We start from the raw sequence: 20,492 nt of genomic DNA, 5'->3' as shown, positions 1-20,492 counted from the left end.
TTAAGCGTTTGGTCTTTCATTGTATAACGGCTGCATGAAAGTTCAGCTGCTTTATTATCTTACTTATTTTTTCAGTGACTCGTGGCTCACATGTTTGCTGTGTGTGTGTGTGCTGGGTGGGTGGCTGGAGGGGAGCCTGTTCATATGTGTGTGCGTGTTGGTATGTGTGTGTCTGCAAAGGGAATGAGGGCAAGGAAGAAAATGTGGGCTGTTCCGGCGTCCCAAAGAAATGTGTGGGTGGAGTTACAGCCTAAAACTTCCTCACTCACTGACATGCTCTCTTTGAAAGGAGCAGAAACACACATGCAGGACTGCAGCTCACCCTTACCGATTTACACATTGTTTCTCTTTCTGTGCTTTTGACAGTGGGGAATGACAGCACAGTCAGCAGCTGTAATGGCGGCTGTATAGAGAAGCGAGATTCAGACAGGGGGAGATTTACAGAAATCCTGCAAAGTATGAGAGGAATGAACTGAGTTGGGGAGAGCTGGCAGTAACACAGAGGTAAGACAGCTTTCTTTTATTTCTTTTTTTGGTATTCAACTCCAAATTCACTCTGTGTCCAAAACTTGATCCTTTTGAGTAAACACAGCTGCACTTTGTACTTTACTACATGACCATAAAGCTGTTAGTTTACAGGCTACCAGCTGTAAACTTTTTTTTTCAAGAAAAGAATGCAGAGTAGTGATTTTACCTGAATATTCAGTTTACTGTTGGCTTGATAATATCTGTAAAGAAGATCGAAGAGAAGATTAGCTTCTTTTGTAGTAATCATTTCTATTCAGATTTTGCAAGATAATAAAAGAATGAGGAAGAAAACTCTACAAAGCCTCAGAAATTCACAGTTTTGCTTTGAGAGTTTATTTTAACACTGTGTAGCATTATGGGAATCTCCCTTCAGAGTTGCTCTGTCTTAGCCACACACAGGCATGCGAGTGGGGGGTCTAGTCTAAACTTAGAGACCCGGGCTCCTCTCTCATATTACCCTCTGCTTTCTCTGTTTGCACATATTCCACCGCCACAAACTCCACATGTTGCACGCACATTCAGAGAGAGCGACCTCAGAAAGAAACATCGGAACACAGCCGTATGTTCGCCATATGTTCCTCATTAGGTTACAATGAGGAATGAGGATTGTTGTGTCACAATTGCAGTGCAGGCTTTCAGCGTGTGAAGACTGGATGGTTGTTTATAGTAGGTAGGCATTAGGGTTGATAACCCCTTTCACTAAAAGAGGTGTCGTGTGTTAGTGACCCTGACAGATCTGCAAGATGAGCAGACGATTGTGACTTTGCAGCTGGTTCCACTGTTTTTCCTTTTTTTTTCAAAAAGAGGATATTGTGACTTTTACAATATCAGAAGGGAACAGGTTATATTGTTTTAAAAGCATGTTTTAGAGAGGTTATCAGTAACCCTTGTGCAGCCATTGGCTCCTGCCCATAAAGGTCCTGTGCATGTGACTTGCCCATATCAACCTTGAGAAGTCTGTGTTTATTAGATTATCCATCCGCTTCCCCAAGAGAAAACAAGCAGGCCAGTCAGAAGAGTGTCAGGATATGCCTTGGCACGCCTTGCGGCTGTTTACAGCGTTCTGCCTCACTGGATACCCATGCACAGATTCGGCCGTGACCATTCAGCCCGCCGCACAAACAAGATAACAACACCGATCCCAGGCGAGGATATCAACCCCTTGTGCTCGGGGTGAACAGAGATCTGAGGCTCGAAAAGAGGAACAAACCGTCTGCATTTCATTTCAGTTGCTGGAAATCACATTCAGAGAAGTGGATCCCTTCAGTTTTCATAGATACAGCAACCTGCAGAGTTTTTTTTTTCAAACTTTGTCATAACATAAATACATTCTCATACCATTTCTATGTGATAACTTATGTAGCGTCATGCCGACCACTCAAAGCGCTTTACACTGGAGCAACCGTATCCTTGCAAACAAAACAGCATCCTCACATCATGATGCTACAACTACCATGTTCCACCATGGTTTTTGTTCAGAGTGTTTGTAGGGTTAGTTGTTTTGCTCCATATCACATTTTCGATGTAGGTCACAAAGTTACATTTTGATCTCATCAGATGTTTGCTGTGTCACCTACTGTATATAGCTTGTGTCTCACTACAAACTTCTTTTGACTTTCTCTCAACAAGGGATTTCTTTTCACTATTTTACAGTATTTGACAATTTTACAATCAACTGATTTGTTGATTGCACAACTATTAGTTATCCTTTTGACAGATTTTTCCGGTGGACCTACGGCATTCTGCAGATACTTCAGAGTTACCAGGGGCCTCTTGGCTTCTGCAGATCCATTTAGATCTATTTGGAATTCTGTTTTATACCCTAGCTCAACTTTAAGTTTCTCTGCGACATTATCCCTGTCTGCTGTGACCCTTGATATTCATGGTACTGTTTGTTCATTATGTTCTTTTAAAAAAACCCACTGAGGCCTTCACTCAGCAGCTGTATTCAGACTGAGACTAAATTACTAGCAGATGGACTCCGTTTACTAATGAGGTTACTTCTGAGGACAATTGATCATTCTGGATGTTATTTACAAGTATCATAGTAGCTTATTTGTGAATGAAGAAAGAAAAAACAGGCTATTTTATTCTGTTTTAAGTGTATGCTCTATTTAGTGTAGGCCCATCAAGTAAAATCCACACACTCATCTTCTAATAAAATTCAAAACGATCAGGTTATTCAATTTACTGAGGTTCCAAAAAAGCACAGAAAAAGAGAATTAGAACTTTTCGATAAGTACCCATTTAGAAATCTACTGTACTTTCCACTTGTGAGAAGGGACCAAAGATAGCGGGAAAGAAAAGCAAACAATGACAAGAGAGTTTCTGCTCTAATCTCAGCTGGAGTCTGCTCTTTCCCCCACAGCTGTGTGAGTTTTATCCCTGCTTCCTCCAACAGTCCAAATACGTGCATTTCAGAATAACTAGCAAAGTTAAGTGGACCAGTGGTGTAGGTCTAATTACAAGTGTGGAACAGTCATGTGACACATACAGTAAGTGCTGCCTTTGCAAAAAGCTGCAACGGAGAATTACCAGCTAACCTTGCAGTTAAATGTTGACTCAATTATTAACTATTTAGTTTTTATGTTTTATTGTGTCTGTTGATCTCACCATGCTCCCTAAAGTTTGTGTTTGTCATCAAAGGCAATTGGAATTGCAGGCAGAAGTAGTTGAATGTGAATTAATCTTGTCATAATGTTTTGCTTTTCTTTAAAACACTTGATTCCGCCTTTTGCTTCATCACTCAATCAATGAACTTATGGAGATGTTTCTTAGAAATGGTCTTGTTTAGGAAAGCAATTGGATGCTAGACCTGTAAGAATAATCTTAATTTTCTTGAAGTATAACACCACAGTTCTTCAATGGGTGCACAATTAAAACTGACAGTGGTACTCAAAAGAAATGTTGACATATTTGGAAGGTAACTGTAAGCACATTATCTGTGATGTAAAGTTATAGAATGAGTTACTGAAGCTCCTTTATTCTCACCCTCTTCACTTTTGGCTTTGTCAGAAATTTCTTCAGTGGATAAAATTGTCATATCTCCCAATACAATCTGAAGCAAATGACAATGGACAACAATTTCCCCCCCCCCTTTTTGTTGTTAATGTGGTATAACACAACAAAGGAAAAATGTTAACTAAATCCCTTTTTAAATATGGGTCCACGTGATGTTTCTTAGAAAATCTCATATTTTCTAAGTAAGTATGGTTGTCATAAAAAGATCAAAGAGAACTCATCTCTAATTTATTGTTTATTAAGTTATAATATCCTAATTTATTTCTAGGAGACCCTATTGAACACAGAGATAGATTTCATCAGTAGAGTTCCGTATCTAAGTTTAGAGAGGTCACACTGTTACTTTCAGAGCATAGAACAGCTTGTTTTTCCAATGTGGAATCTCTTTTGATAGAGTTATGAACCACTGGTTGTATGTGCTAGAACTGCCCGTATCGTCAGTGTTACCTGAATGAAGGAGGGTCTCTACTTGTACTCTAAATGCATGAAAATGTTTAGGTATTATAACAATCTTTGCTGACTCATAAGAATGGCGTGACTTTGGCTATAATCGCGTTTTCCAAGCTTTTCTTGACAAACTCCTCATATTTCAGCTCTTCATCCAATTTCCAAACAATTTCTCTAACTTGTATTTTGTAAGGCTCATCAAATGGTGTTTATTTACTAAAGGGATTTATACCTCGTTTCAGAACTAGGATTAAACTAGCAGACAGTGGGATTTTGTTCTTTACTCTACATATAGTACACTTGTCGACCATTTCTGTTGCTCTACACCCTAGAGAATCTATGAAATATTGTCAATAGGGAGAGCAATATAGCATTGAGTGCATATACAGTACCTCATATTACATGGAGAAACAACTCAAGTATTTCTGTATTAAAAAGTCATCCTTTTGTTACTCTTGTAAAATTCAAGTTTCCTGAGATAATGAATTTAGGGGTTTCTTAATCTATAGTTCATCAAAATTAACAAATAAAATAGATCCCCCTGAGTGGAACGAAGTAATTTGTGAGTTTTTCTTGTTGAACTGAAATACTGAACTATATAAACCTTACATTGGTATTCTAATTTACTCAGATGCGCCTGTGCAGCAGCCGACATAACTTTCATGATGTTCCTTTGTGTGGAATATCCAATTGTCTGTCTGTGCTACTAGACGACTCTCACCTCCACTTTCACTTGACCTTGCAGCCCGTTCCTCTCAGGCATTGCCTTACAGCGGGTCAGCAGTACATCACCTCAGAAACAAACACGCTGTTGTTATGACACACACTTTCAGTGCATTCCCTCACTCTCGCACACGGGCGAATCATAAGGAAACTTTCTCTAAGGCCTACCCCCACATACAATACCATTTGCAAAGAGTGCTTTGTGGATCGACTGACTCTCTGGGCAGCTACTGAGAGAGACAGAGAAAGAGAGAGAGAGAGAGATTGGTGGGTGGGGGCAGAAGGAGGCTGCAAGAGAGAGAAATATTACAAGGAGGAGCAGTCCCAGACAGATAGAGGAGAAAAAGAAGAAGAAGAAGAAAGGGGGACTGTAGAGACAGGTTCTGCTTACACTTACCGGTAGTGTGAGCAGAGCAGGAAAAGGGATTACAGAAATAGGAAGGGAAGCTAGGCTTGGGCAATTGAAAGGAAGAGAGGGGGAGAGAGATAGAGTTGTTATTAAAGTGGCTGAGGGAAGCTGATGGGATGGCATTGATCTCTGGGAGCTGCCGGCTCCTGGGCCAGATGGCGTCTTGTTGCTGCAGACCGTTCCTCAACTCGTCCTGTTGTCGCCCGCTCATCAAAGTCTGCCTCTCCTCCTTCACAGGTCGGTCCCCGGCCCGCTCTCTGTGCTCTGCTGTCATGACATGGACCGCTGCGTTCAGATAGGCAGGGACATAGGTCAATGTGCAGCATGGGTAACACACTTAACCAAGAAGGTAAAAGGAGAGGGCATGGTGTGATCCTGCACTGCATCAGCATAACTTTGCGTGCGTTTGTGCTAACTCCGTTCAGATGGAAAGAATAGACTGTTGTTCTCTTTGGCATAATGTCATGTTGCATATTGTGTTTGCTCCCCCATTGTCTTGTGAACGCTTTGCATCTGGATGATAAAGTTCTATTGTTCACCTTTTTCTCTTTTTAATTTCCACTGACAAAGCATGTTGAAAGAGAGAAATGAAATTAATAATAGACGTTTTTGTATCATGCATTTGGTGAAACATTACTCTGACACGAAAGTGTCTGAGCAGTCAAGCACAGGGACATCTGAAGGGTTTCCTATCAGTGTAAGTATGCGAGCCAGGCCCCTGTGTGCTCTGTATCCTACTGACAAATCTCCAAACTAACTGTGGCTGAAACCCCCCCAACCCCAGTGATGTTTAACACATTCCCCAATCCTGAAACCCTTTTTATTTTTTATTTTCCAGGAACGTTTGTGAGAAATACTCAGATTTTATCCATGTTCAGATTCGGTGTCTGTTCAGTGAAGCTATATCCAGGAGCTGGCCATAATTTCAAAAATAATCCCCTGATTTAACCTTAATATCCCATTTAATGTATACACAACCTTATTGTAAATCCCTATTATAAAGGGCATAACATGATTCTAAAATCCCCCAAAGGTCATGTTAAATCTGCTTTTTGCCAGAAACTATTCAAACTCCTAGGCTAAAACTCCTATTCAGTGTGTTAATGAGCTTTGGAAGTGCTGCAAGGCAGATTTTGCTTAATTTGGCTTAAAGCATGGTAGCTGTTTCCTTTTCACATTAAGGCAAACTGACCTAAGTGACTGCTGGTTGTGGCTTCATATTTACTGTACACATGTAGGTGGGGGGCAGAAACCCTAATTCCCTACATGCTCAAACTAGTACCTAAAGAGGGATTGGTAAGATATTAAAAACCTTCAGAAATATTTCAGGAGTACTTCACCTAAAATGAACAATAGAAGGGACTGACTTTTATTCCATTATGTTTTTCTTTGCTTGTTTTATTTGCTTTTGCAGACATCTCCCCTGCTGAGCTGGATGCTCTTTGGAGGGAACCGCCATACAGTCTCGGAGGGACAAATGAACACTTCTCAGACAATAACATCATGACTCAAGGTACGGCAGTGATGCAACAAAGACAGAAAAGCTTGGTTGATTAGAGTGAAGTCCTTTATTAGCTCGGCGGAGAAACACGCTTATGAGGTTCATGTGAGCAGGAGCAGCGTTGCTTTACCTCCGGTCACAAACTGAGGAAGTCTTTGGGATATCCTCTCTGCTGCACAATGGAGCGAGCCATGGGAAGCTCGTCACCGCTTTAATGCAAAAATTATACGCTTCAGCAACCCATGACGTGCACATCCGTCCGGCAGACAGTGACAGTGCCTCGCAAAATTATCTACACCACCTTTTAGCTTGCCAGAAACAATGAAGGACGGTGTTGTGGTCAAACGAGGCTAACACTGCACATCAGCTTGCTCACGTTATTCACACCGTAACACATGGTGGTGGCAGCGTCATGCTACGCGGATTGTTCTCTTTAGCAGAATCAGAGTTGGTGAGAACTTGGTTGGAATTAAATTGAGGGCATTGCTGGAGGAAAATGTGTTAGAGGCTGCAAACGACGTCAGATTGGTCCAGCCTGCATTTGATCTGTCTTGTAAAGTATTGAACTATAGCTGAACTATTTTGTAATAATGGATGTAGATGGAAAGTTTTTTCATATGGAGGTTCAAAATAAATACATGCCACGTTGTTAAGAGTTTTCCAAAGCACTAAATGTTTGAAACATGCAAAACCGCATGTATGCACTGAGGTGCATGAATAAAAGTAAAAAGTATTGGATGAATAGATTACAGATTAAGCCAAGGTTGTTGGAATATGTAAAAATATTGGATGAAGTGAGAAAATGGCAAGACATTAGGTGTCCTATATCTGTTATAACACCAGCCAGAGATACTGTTTTTAGTATCAAGCAGTGATTACTGTCCTGTGTCATTTGGAAATGTTTTGAGTTTAATATCCAAACTTCAGTCAGACACGTGAATTGTGATTAAAACTGAGTTGGAGCCGTCCTCGCAAGTGGAGAAAAGGAGTTAGCTGTTTTCACATACAACAAAGATTTCTATCCTACACACAATCTAAGGATGTTGTTTAAGAAACAGTGAACGTTTCCTTCCATGTGTTATCCATGTCATCTTGAGCCAGAAAGAGAAAAAAAATAAAAACAAGGTTTATATTTTAGCCTTTTGCATGAACAGGTGAGGAAGAGGATGGTCCTACTGGCGACTCAGGAGAAGGAGCAGAATATGACAGCTACTGGAAGAAGAAAGAGGCCTTCCTTCGAGGAAGTAAAATTTCAGTCGGGGAGAAATTCTCTTCAGGTAGAGTTCCTCTCCACTTCACCAGAAGTCCCACACTTCATCTGTTGGGAAAAAAACCAGCTAGTAATCATGGCGCGTCTATGAAGCTGCTTCCCATGGATTTAATTTTCATGAATGAAATGAATTCTGATGAGTCATATTTGTATGTCTGCTAATGTTTACTCAGTCAGCAATTCAGCTTCATCCATCACATCCCCCCCAGGTTTGTCAAGAGAAATGGGTTTAAATGGAGTCCAGTAAGAGGCCTAATGGTTTCGTTGTTTCTCCTGGGACTGCTGTTTCGCACACAAAGCAAATAACATAAAACTTTCACAAAGCACCTATAATGTAGTCTTGAATAGTGTAATCTCTTTCCAATGTAGAAAATGTTATTGTTTCCATATATTTATTTTATTTAATTTTTTTATCTCTAGTGACAAAGTCAGAAAAAAGACCCCAAACTCTCCCATCAATGCTTTTGATCATGCTTCACGCATCTTTCACACAGAAATCGTGCTCCGGTTTACTGGGCGGAGGCGTTCCGGTGATAATCCAGACCAGTACCTGCAGGAGGCGCTGCGCACACGACTCCGAGTGGTGGAGAGCAACAGCAAAGACATCACTCAGCTCTTTAAAGTGAGACCAAATGGTGTTTCCTATGTTTTACTGCACTTTCCCTTCATTCTGTGAAGATCGTTGGAAATAATCCTCCCTCTCACATGCTAAAGGATGTACTGTATACACATAAGGCAAATGGAGACATATCACCTTATGAATTATTCAAATTTATAATTGACACATGGATGAATGATTGGAAGCTGAAACCTGAAAGCTTCTTTCCTCAGGACCTGTCGGCTCGTCTGGTCTCTGTTCATGCTGAGAAGGACATCTTTGTGCTCACATTTAAGACGGTGGAGGAGATCTGGAAGTTTTCAACTTACCTGTCATTAGGTAGGACTCAGACCTCCTTCTGATAGATATTTAGTTTTTGTTTTATTTGTATGCTTTTACACTAAACAATGGTTAGCCAAGTCCAGTTGACAGTAAGATTTTAGTTTATGTCACTGCACTACAGTTGTTTTTTTTTTGTTTTTTTTTGTGGTTCAGGTTTTGTTGCCCGATGCTTGGAGAACTTCTTGTGTGACCAGTCTTTCTGGCTGGACGCGGAGCTGCTTCGTGAGTTAGAGATCAATGTCACTGTGGACGAAGAGCATCTCGCCACCCTCTACTTAGAGCTTCTGCTTCAAGAAGGTGAGCAGCGCTGATTTTTTTCTTGTATTTATTTATTTATTTTTTGGACTGTACTGAATGTATGAAAATACTGCCAATAACATGAAACAAAAATGTCAATAGAAAAGGTAAATGTGTGTTTTTTTTTTCTTATTGAGACTTGAAGACATAATAAAATGACATTAATTTTAACATGGTTGCCGAACTGAAGTCACCGATTCTCAAAGTGTGTTGAAAATGCCAATGGTGGTACTTGGTCTGCCTTTTGTGGTCTTCAAAATATTTTTTGGAAACCACACTTGTCTGTAAATGCATTTGTTGAGATCATTTTACCTCCTGAGTCAGAACTTGGATTTGGTGATTGTATGAAATTAAAAACAGTTGCGTTTCTGTTTCAAGCTTGAAAACTTGTGGGATTTTCTCAGGGAGCAAATTAACTACTGTTAGCAATATAAACGAGTAGTAATATGTTTATCTGTATCTTATCAAAATGCCTTAGGAACAAGCTAAGTGACATATTTTCTGTTGTCATATGCGGGTAAATGATTTGATGACATATGATTCAGCAGAAGTGCAAACACTTTTTTTTACTTGGCCGAGTATTTCATTCAAGGGAGCCATGTTGAACATTAAAAGTGTGGTTGGTAAGAAACCTTCAGAGTTCAGACTTAAAGTACTTGCTCAGAGTACAAACAGATGGCACAATAAAACCGCATTTCTTAATAACCAGTTATGTGATCTAAATAAGTGTTTTTCTTCCTATTATTTTTCTTCTTTTGGAAATAACACAACAAACTGAAAAAGTTCCGGGCTTGGTGTATTACTTCTCTACAATGTCAGCAATGGTGGTGCTTGAAAACTTTGACCTTAGTAGAGACTTACTAATTTGACCCAATCTCTCTCTTAGTGACCTTTTTAGCATTCACACAGTCTTGAAAATGAATTATTTTTTATTCCTTTAGAGGAGAAACTGTGTTATGATTATCAGAGCCAGAATGATCCTAGTGCTAGACTCTGCTGGGCCATTCCTGTGTGCTGCTTTTCAAGCTTTGAATTGTAAAAACTCTCTCTGGAAGTGTGGATTTCTTTTCTGATCCAAAAATGTAGCTTTTTAAGTAAACAGTCAAAATGATCCATTGGCCAGTGTAAGCACATAGTTATGCTATTTTTTCTTTGCATCTCATTGGTATGTTGCTTTCCTTGGTAGCTGACCTTTTGTGTTTTAATGTGCCTCCAGACTCAGGATATTTTTCATTTTTTTGATTGTTTCATTTTGTTTTTTTTACATTTATACAAACTTATATCCATGTGCATGGAGACCAGTTTACTGAGAAGATATTACTGTCCTGACAAAAAGCTACACGGACCGTATGAAAATACTGCAGTGCTGGCAAATAGCGATAAAAATTACATTAGCTTAATAGGAGGGTATATACACCATCCATCATTTGTGACTGAATGAGGGCAGAGTTGCTGTTACAGAAAAGCTAATCCATAGCCACAATGATTTTTATCCAAACCGAGATCACTGAAAACCTCTACATCTGGATTCACGCAGACGTATGCTTCGCACGTTTGCACAAGCTCTCATCTCTCCTTTGCAGGATCTTTTTTTGCCAAGGCGCTGTTCACCAGAAGTGAGGAGGATGAAGACAGTGAGGAGCAGCTGGCATTTAAAAAGAATGACCTGCTGATAGTGAGGGATACGGGGAAGGACGACATTTGGGAGGGCACTATGCTCGCCACGGGGAACCACGGCCAGGTACCAGTCCACGCCATGCAGCCACTGCCCTACCCCTTCTACCAGTAAGTTCCACGGATAAGCCATCTCGGTCATGGGTTAATAAATGACACACTTTACAGTATCTCAATATAACATGCTCTTTATTAAACTTTAGTTTATGGCCAACAAGAAGTAGGAACATTCGTGCAGGAGTTAGCTTGACTTCAATATTTTCTACTTCCTGTTTGGTCAGGTGGTTCCTCAGGAAGTATCCGGGCCAAGCTGGATACTCACCAGTAGAAAAGGAACTGTTTGAAAGTGCAATTGGTAAAGCTTTTCTGCGTATTCTGTGATGGTTCCGATATTCAGTGTTAACCTACATGAATTGACCATTCGATTTAGATTTATAATCCGATTGTTTTTGCAAGCTCCAGCAATCTCATCTGTTTTTCTCCTTGGCCTTATCATCTGATCCCTCAGTGACCGGTTCGTGTGAAGCCATCGTTGACTACAGTCCCGCTGGGCCTGATGAGCTCCAGCTGAGTCAAGGGGACACGGTGGAGATCCAGGGTCTGCTGATACGGGGCCTTTCCATCTTCATAGGAAGACACACATCCACAGGACACACTGGATTTGTTCACAGGGCCCACGTCAAGCCTCTAAACACCAAACCCCTGTAAGAAATTACATTTTAATGTCGTAAGATAGCTCTCTTTTCACACAGTTTATCTCATTCTTATTATGAGATGAGATGTGGCTTTTTTATGGTTTGTGTTTTGTTTTTTAATCATTTGTGGAAGGCATTGAAAGGTTCATACAGCTTAAAAGTTTGCATTTTGTTTGTGTTTGCATGCTTTATAGATAATTCATGTAACATATTAACACAAACTTGCACATATCTGTGAAACTATAAGAATACACGGTTTTCAAATTTAGTTTGAAAATAAAAATCAGAAAGTGGGTCTTCTGTTTGCATAAATATGGAACAAATACTTTGTACAATCTAGTCTAGATAAAAATCTTGATTGAAAATCTTCTACAAACTTAAAAATAGCTTTGCAAAGATGAGATACTCTCCTTTCAGTGTGACTAAGATTAACCATACAATTGTAGCTTTGGCCATTTTTTATGATCATTATAATTTTGGAAAGTGAGCCTCTTCGCCAGCCTCACATGTTTTGCAACCTCTAACAGGTTTTCTTCCACTGGTTCCTGCTGATTTAGCTTCAGCCCTCCATCAAGTCTCACCAGCTTTTTTGTCCCTGCTTACAGCAGAGCATCCTGACAGCATGTTTTCTGTTTACCATGTTGGGCTGTAGATGTTTGGGTGGCTTGCAGTGTTTTTGTGACCAGACCACCAACACAATAAATAATAGTTTGTGGTCGCCATGAGGCTCACGGGGTATGCATACATTTTCAAGGCATTACAGTGGGTTTGCTGGCTTGTCAGTCATAGAGTGGGTGATGATGCTGGGAAGATGCATGCAATCATAATGCCTCCTTTGTTTGCTTCTCACAGAGACAGACAATTGGTCTTTCTCACAGAGGAGGAGAAGGCCAGCCTGGCTCAGGTTAACCCGTATAGCTCAGAGCCAAGCGAAAGCTGCCTTCTGGAAAGACTCTTCTCATCAGACATCAGCTCTGTGTACAGACTAGGTAAAGGAACCACTGGATCAGTTAAGGGATTTTACCATTTTTATCACTGATAGAACCCAAAGATAGTTGTGCCACAGCACATTTTTTTTTTGGATATTTCACTCCTATTTTGTTTGATGCATGGTTTGAGCATGTTTCCAGAACAGTTGTTGTTGTTTCAGTGTTTGTTTTTTCATCAGAAACTGGTCTCCATTGTTTTTTTTCTTCATCTGTTAAGAGAAAGCTTAAGCTGATTTAACTTATGTGCTTCCAGACAGGCTGAACGAGGCCGACTTCATGTACATACGGAATCGGCCAAAGCATGGTAATATTATAAAGCAATTATAATATGCAATACAAACTTTTTTAGCAGCTGATGCACTCGTCTTACTTCTTCGCAGATTTCAAGGGTTTTTCCAGCGCCCGTCAGAGCCTTATGTCCGAAAGAAGCGAAGGAAGGCAGAACCAATCCTCCCCCCGCGCCTCTGTCTCTGTCGCCTCACCACGCGTGTCCCTCTACCATTCCCTCAATCCTCTTCCACGAGAGGGAGAGCGGCTCTCTTTCAATCTGGAGGACACATTTAAAGAGCTAGATGAGTTTCAGGAGGATCCCCCTCTCTTCATGGAAGAGAACAGCTGGGAGGGGGAGAAGACGGAGCTCAGTGACCCGACACTGACTCTGTTAAACCACGAACACTTCCAGGTGAGCTAAGTCACTGTTCATTCATTGCTTCTCCAACCTGGTTAGAAACACAAGTGGATTTGGCTTGCGCAAGTACAGTCATATACAAAAGCTCTGAATCATTAGGATATACAGACTAGACAGACTATTAGTGTACTTATCCACAAACTCATGAGCTCAGCATCCTGAATTACCTTAAAGGCTTTCTTAAAATGTGTTGTTACACAACACATCAGCAAGAATGTGGATGACACCACATCCGGGCCCAAATACTGAAATTTATACAAAACAAACAATGTCTTGTTACACTTCCAGGAGTTCTTAAAGAACATTTTGAACAACATTTCATGAAACTGAAACAGCATATCTTTATGAGACAGTAGAAAATGAAAATACAATTAGTTTCATGCCCTTTTTTGTGCGTCTTCCAGGATGAATTTCTGCCCTTGTACGACGTACACTGTTCCTTCCTGTGGATGACTTTCGGTGAGAAGACTGAGGACGAACTGTCCGGACATCTTGAGAGTGTCAGGGAGTGCGCCAAGAGACTGGGCATGCACTGGGCACATCGGCGTGCGTGCTTTGTCCTTGGCAGACTTTGCGCCAGAAAACTAAAGTTCTCCCAGGTATCTGGTACATCAAGCAAATAAGAATCTACATATTTTTTTCAAAATAAAAAGGTTTCTCCAGTAACTCTGTCTTATACTATACTGAGAGTGCCTTACACTTGGAACCTTTTAACGTTTTAAGTAACAAACAAAAACTTCTTTTTTTTTTATTGCTTCATTGCAATTTTTGTGCATACAGTATAGTGCATAACTGTGAAATGGGAAAAAAACGTAAACATTATTCTTTAGTGAAAGTCTGAATTGAGAATGTTTTTAATTTTGTCGACAGGTTTCAATCTAAATGGAATTAATTGCAATAAATCAACTACAGACACTTATATTAACTCAATTAAAAACATCTAATGGTGTCCCACCACTAAAGCAAATTTGTTTAGAAGTTTGAAGCTGTATTAGATTATAAGACAAATCAATATCCCATACTTGAAACATTTCACAGAGCATTGTTCAATCCATCAATCAGTCATCCAAAATTGGAAAGAGTATGGCACAAATGCAAACTTTTCAAGTTTTAAGTCGCTACCTTCAGATGGAAAGCCATCTTAACCTGGCTTTAGCATGAGGTCTGCTATCGCCTCGCTAGCATCAAGCAGAAAAGTAGCCAAGAGGACCATAGTAACTCTGGTGGAGCAGCGGAGATCAAAGGTCAGGTTGGAGCCTATTGGAGACTATTAGCTGTGCAGCCCAAAATCCTGGCCTTTTATGAAAGAGAGGCAAAAAGCAAAAGTAAAGTCATATGCAGTTCTTACTGTATACTTTCCAGTTTTACACAAACTGTCAGGGAAACAGAGTGTGGAAGAAGTTCCTCTAATCAGATGAGACTGAAATTAGATTTTTTTTTTTTGTCCTTGGACTAACTGAAATGTATTGTCTTCAACATGGACAATATTGATGTTAAGAGCTGATAGTAAGACGAGTGAAGCTACATATATTCATCCAGCCCAACAGACCTTGAACTATTCTTCAAAAAAGAAAAGGACAAAACCTTCAGTTTACCCGTTTCTAAAGCTTCTAGAGACATTCCACAAATATTTGTTTCCTCTTCTTAGATTAACTCAGGAAACTAAATGGAAAATCCAAATCTTTAAACTTTGTGGATACAATGTCGAAACATTGTATCCAGAATGAAAGGTTTAAGAATTATGAATACTTTGCGAGGCACTGTAGCAATAATCTTTGACAATTTATTACAGTAAACACTTATCGTGACTATTTTTCCTCAGGCACGAGTATACTACGAGGAAGCTCTGAGTGTCAGCGTCAACAGCTTCTCTGATGTACCGCTTCTCGTGGCTCTCTTCACAAACCTCACTGCCATCTACCTGAAGCAGCGTATGACTGATAAACTGCCCCAGATCCTGGAGAAGGCCAGTGCCTTGATACTCTGTCTTCCCAGCCATGCTTTCATGTCCTCAGATGAAGTTGAACTGCTGAAGCTCCTCCTGAGAAGATCCGTCGTGTTGGGGGACAAACATTTGGAGGCTCGCGTCTGCTACCTCATCTCTAGCCTCTACTTAGTTCTTAAGAAGACAGAAGACACGCTACCTTTCTTTGAGCGACTTCAGTTTCTTTCAGCAACACTATCGACCACCGAAGGCGGACCTATCAAACCTTTGGACCTCAACTGGCTCTTGAGCTGGCTCTATCATCGTAAATACATGCCTTACTTAGCACTGGCCTCCCTAAGCCTGGACTCAAGAGAAGACCATTCACTTTGTGATGCTTTCCAGAGGATTGAGTTGTTTATCAGGAACTCTGTCCGTCTGAATCCGTGCTGGAAGGAAGGAACCTCACTACTCCCCGCTCAGATAGTGGTTTACCTGCAGCAGGCTCTTGCCGTAGCTGAGCAGGGTGATGACATAAAGATGCAGCGGGACCTTTGTTTGGGTTTGGCTTTGACCTACCAGCAGTACGGTGCGCTGGATAAAGCAGTACGCTGCGCACAACAAGCTGTGGAGACAGGAAGCCATATCAATGAGGAGGATGGCTTTGAGGCTTCAGTGCTACTTGGTTGGCTGCTGGTGTTGACGGGTCAGGCTGAGAGGGCTCAGAGTATTTTAGAGCCACTGCTCACATCACTACAGGTGAGGAATCCAGTCAACAATAAGAAACAGAGTTGGCAAAAAAATATATATTTAGAAGCTGTTTATTTTCCCAAAGCAATGTCTGATTTGATTCTTTTTGTGGAAACAGAGCACAGACAGTCCCACTCAGCAAGGAGTCATCCATAACCTTTTAGCATTGTGTCTGAGGCATCGGGGTCGGGTCCGAGAGGCAGGTTGGCATCTTCACTCTGCCTTGGAAATCTCCAGAGAGAGTGGCAACCAAAGGAATCAGGCGCTGGCACTGGCTAACCTGGGCTGCCTGGCGCTGGATGCTGGGGCGAACCTCCTTGCGGAGCGCTTTCTGGTTAGGTCAGTGTTTCAACTCTCCAGGGTGACGCAGTGGTGAGGTTTGATTGGAGGATGGAGGGTTCAGAAGCCATGGGGTGAAAAGCAGATCACACCTTGAATATCGCACCAGTACAGGGACAAATACATTTTTGCTTACCATGCTTTTTCCACATTTTAGGTCTCTGTGTCTTTTTCTGGATCTCTGGGAGAGTCCAACCGATGAGGAACACGTTCAGGTGTATCTGTGGCTTGGGCAGAGTTACAAGGACAGAGGGAAGAGTCAGGACATCAGGGCATGCTATGAAATGGGGCTGCTAATTGCACTGCATGCCAGAAATTTGCACAGTAAGCATCAGCACAACCACTGTGTGGGAGCGGTTTTGTGATTAACTGCTTTCTATTGGTTACAATAGAAAACTGAATAAATCTTTATATTTTATGATAGTTATAAAATATTGCAAATCAGATGTGTGCTTGAAATACATTAAGGAAAATAAACACTGTCAGTAGCACAATTAAAAATATATTTACTGAGAAAATCTATGTGGTCGATACAAATGTTCCCTGCTGTATTGTTTTCTGAAAATTTTGCCATTTTGCTAATATTCCAATTGTTTTGTATTTATTGCAGGTCAGATGGTGGTCGCCAAGCTTCTGAGTGTGCTGTACGCCGAAATGCTGCTCTACCGTCAGAGCATTGTTTACTATGAGCATTGTGTCTCAGTGTCCAGAGAGCTAAAGGACAAGAGACGGGAGGGAGAGTATCTGGAAAAACTCAGCAGCCTCTACCTCTCACTCAACACAGAAAAGTAATTTCCTTTTGTGTCTTTTGCACCAAGTGGTTTCTCTTTCTTCAAGCTTGTATGTTTTATTCTTTTCTTTTTTGGGAAATTTTTTAGATCGTCTCGTAAGTCTCTTGATTACACCAAGCAGAGTCTGAGGATTTCTATCGATCTGGGCAAGAGAGAGGAAGAGTCAGAGACCTGGCTGCAGGTGGGACGAATCTATTACCTCATCCAGGAGGACGAGCTGGCTGACATGTACCTGCAGGTAAGAAGGAAATTAAGTATTAAAGTGTATACTGACTGTTTTTTCAGTTACTTGTTTTTTCCTGGTCCAGCCCTTTGTTCTGTCATAGCACTGGCAAGTAGTGAATGTGGACGCTCAACATTCCTGAGCAATCCTTGCCCTGGTGGTGCATATGTGCAAGTTCTCATAGTCTTTTGCGTATTTGATAGTCACTTTTGATTCTGTTTTTCTTTTTAATTTCAATCAAATGTAGCAAATACTCCAAGAAATTCACATATTTACAACTGAAATTATATCTTAAATCGAGGAATAACAAAAGTATTTGACAGGCAGCAGTGAAGACAGCCCTGAGGATGAACGACCCTCACTTTGCTTTGAGCATCTACGAGGAGGCGGGAGATGTTTACTTTAAAGGCCACAGGAACCGAATGGCTTCAGAGATTTTCTACAGAGTAAGTAGAGACATTAAGCTTTGTTTGTCTCAAGGCAACGTTATTATGAGCAAGCAATTTCTACCATACCAGTGGTAAGAATGGGCATTCTCTTCTTTTTCCTCTCTCCACGCTGTTCTCTGTCCTCAGGACGGTAGTCTACCATTTGCACGGAGCATCAAAGACGTCCATTCAGAGTTCCGCTTGTTAAGTAAATTAACAGAGCTACTAATGAATCAAGGAGAGCAGGAGGAAGCTCTGCAGTATGCAACACTGGCTGTTCAAATAGTGAACCAAACAGGTAAGCATTGCTTTTTTTGCCTCATTGCCGCTCCATGTAGTACAGATATAGATTCAACCGCACAATTATTTCTCTCGTGCAGGAGTTCGTGAAAATGAGAGGACTGCATATCATCGATTGGCCACAATTTACTACAATCTTCAGCAGTACGAGATGGCAGAATACAATTACTTGAAGTCCCTTTCCCTGTGTCCGCCTACACTGCAGCACCCCACAGAGGCGCGCTATTACACTAAAGTCTACTGCAGGCTAGGAAACATTACACTACATGATTTCAAGGTACTGAAGTCGCTGTGACAGCGTCAAACATTGAAGCTGTGGTTATGTTCTTATTCGATTCCCCATGTCATAATTTAGTGACACCTAGTGGGCCAAACAGGAAATTAAAAGTTTCACTTCCAAGGTGTCTTTAGGTAGATCTGCACAGCTAGTTTTTCATGGTTGGACTAAAAGGCAACATCAGTTTTGGTCTCATTTGATGACAGCATCTCCCTTCACATTTCCCTTTTCTATTGGTTTCAATTGCTATTTCTATTGCTTGTAAATAATTGCAGTAGGACTTCTTAAGGTAATATTTAAACTGTGACTTAATTTTTGCCACTTTTCCAAAAAGGTCAGACTCATAGTGTTCACATCTAATGTCAACACTATTGGATTTTAGTCAGGGGAATTTTAGTTAAGGCTGCTTTCTTTTTCTGTTTCCTTTAGTTTGTGTTGATCACATCACAAACAGTTCCAATAAGATACATTGAACTTATAACAGCTGAAGCACTGTGTGTAGGTTAAATTATGTTCATTGACCTTTCCTTTCTGCACCTTTGCAGGATGCTTTTGATGCAGTGGGGTACTTCTATTTAGCACTGGCAGCCGCTCTTGAGGACAAAGCTAACCCTGAAGCTCTGTATGTGGTGTACATGAAGCTGGCGGAGATCCATGGAAGCCACATGCCTGATGCTCAGTTGTGCCAGCTGTACATAGACAGAGCTCAGAGTCTGAAGAGAGTCCTGGCCGGAGTTGAAAGCGTCCCAGACAGTGATTCCAACCTAAAAAGGGAGAATTTATCGAATGTCTATACTGGATATAGAAAAAGTGCGAATGACACGCATTCTACCTTTGATTTTGTACCTGAAGACGAAAGGTTTGTAGATAGTACAGCGGCAAGAGCTCATTCGGTCAAGACTGACTCTGGGGAAATATTGACGGACATGAATCTTGAGGGAGATTATGGTCAGAAGGATCACAGTCACTGTCCTGGTGACACAGACAGTCGCTATTTAGATGTTTCAGGCTCTGAGACAGACACCATTGCGAGTCAGTCATATAGCGACAGCGTCATAACAGGATCCTTTGACACGGCTAAGGAGCACATTTCAGACTCCAGCAGCACCACTGACACTTACCAGAATCCGACTGAAGGGAAGGATTCAGAATTGGATTCTGACCACAGCATGCCTAGTCAAATACCTGCAAATCCTACAGGTGATCTCACCAGACACACAGATGCCAGAGACACGGATTCAGATGTTCCAGATGAACAAAGCACCCTGAGTAAAGAAACGGATGCTCTCAGCGATCCGACTCAGACAGACTGTGACGCTGGATGGAAGGGTACTGCCACCATGAACAATGGTAAAGCTGCAAGTAAGGATAATGCTTGGAGACACATGGAGAAATATACATTTTGTGACGCACACAGTGAGCACACAGATGGTGACACATAGCATTCCAGAGACTCTTCCCTTTCTCTGGCCGCAGATTTTATAGCCAGAAAACCGATCAAAACGTTCCAGCCGATTGGCTATCTTTATTTTTAGTATGTGATGTCTATACTGCAAATCAATCAAAGCATAGCCTGTTTCCCTGATGTAGTTATTACAGCGCACTGTAAATGTAACTTGTTTTCTACATTGCAGTATAATGCACACATTTAAAAAAGTCTTATTTTGTTTGCTGAGTGTTTATTTTATGCACTTTCAAGTAGCGTGAGGACATTGTTCGCTCCTAGGATCAAAGAAACACAACACATAACCATGAGATCCATTATAAATTCAGGCAAAAACTGCCCAATATCAGAAACGGGAATGTTTAATGTTGTCAGTTTTTTTCTAAAATGTAACACTATCGTGTAAAATTGATTTAAAAAAAAAAATCTGAATATTACATTAGAGGAGCACTGATTGCATATTAATGTGTACCCAGTTTATTCTAAATATGAAATTATGTATGAATCCATATATATGTACTGTACATATACTGTACAAAAGACACATTACCAATTTTTTTCACTTTTTCATATTAAATTCAATTACATGGAAAAGAAAAGCTTGTCTTTCCACAGTGTATGTAAATTTTTGGTTTAAAAGTTACAGAAAATTCTGTTTATAGTGTATGGGCGCAAGAATGGATGACAGATTGTCCAGCAAATTTTAAAAGTAAAATCGGTATAAGCTCCTCTAGAGGGCAGCATTGGACTGGCCCGCTTAATTTAACCAAACGTCAGTGAAGAATCACCTGACTGTAGCCTGTGAAATTCAATTACGTGACTTTCTACTTTTAG

The 20,492-nt window shown here is 40.8% G+C and overlaps 1 protein-coding gene across 3 annotated transcripts; it reads left to right on the top strand.

Moving 5' to 3' along the window:
* Nucleotides 1–261: 261 nt before the first annotated feature.
* On the top strand, nucleotides 262–20,492 carry LOC102227225 (SH3 domain and tetratricopeptide repeat-containing protein 2-like). 3 transcript variants are annotated; one of them, XM_023328596.1, is made up of 23 exons: nucleotides 262–504; nucleotides 5,366–5,477; nucleotides 6,543–6,641; nucleotides 7,784–7,906; nucleotides 8,394–8,521; nucleotides 8,731–8,836; nucleotides 8,993–9,136; nucleotides 10,720–10,921; nucleotides 11,092–11,165; nucleotides 11,319–11,514; nucleotides 12,358–12,494; nucleotides 12,748–12,798; nucleotides 12,875–13,176; nucleotides 13,587–13,781; nucleotides 15,005–15,865; nucleotides 15,975–16,195; nucleotides 16,353–16,519; nucleotides 16,806–16,983; nucleotides 17,074–17,224; nucleotides 17,533–17,655; nucleotides 17,785–17,935; nucleotides 18,018–18,214; nucleotides 18,760–20,491. In XM_023328596.1, the coding sequence occupies exons 2-23, from the start codon at nucleotides 5,444–5,446 to the stop codon at nucleotides 19,654–19,656; spliced, it is 4,737 nt and encodes a 1,578-aa protein (XP_023184364.1). In that variant the 5' UTR covers nucleotides 262–504; nucleotides 5,366–5,443; the 3' UTR covers nucleotides 19,657–20,491. The 3 variants fall into 3 exon arrangements, with proteins under 3 accessions (XP_023184364.1, XP_023184365.1, XP_005795586.2); XM_023328597.1 differs by lacking the exon at nucleotides 5,366–5,477 and having other exon boundaries at nucleotides 18,760–20,490; XM_005795529.2 differs by lacking the exons at nucleotides 262–504; nucleotides 5,366–5,477 and adding an exon at nucleotides 4,570–5,365 and having other exon boundaries at nucleotides 18,760–20,492.

The sequence above is a fragment of the Xiphophorus maculatus genome, chromosome 23 (assembly GCF_002775205.1).
Source record: "Xiphophorus maculatus strain JP 163 A chromosome 23, X_maculatus-5.0-male, whole genome shotgun sequence".
In the NCBI taxonomy this organism is placed as follows: domain Eukaryota; kingdom Metazoa; phylum Chordata; class Actinopteri; order Cyprinodontiformes; family Poeciliidae; genus Xiphophorus; species Xiphophorus maculatus.
The sequence above is the reverse complement of the archived record's forward strand: the minus strand, read 5'-3'. Positions and strand labels throughout refer to the sequence as shown.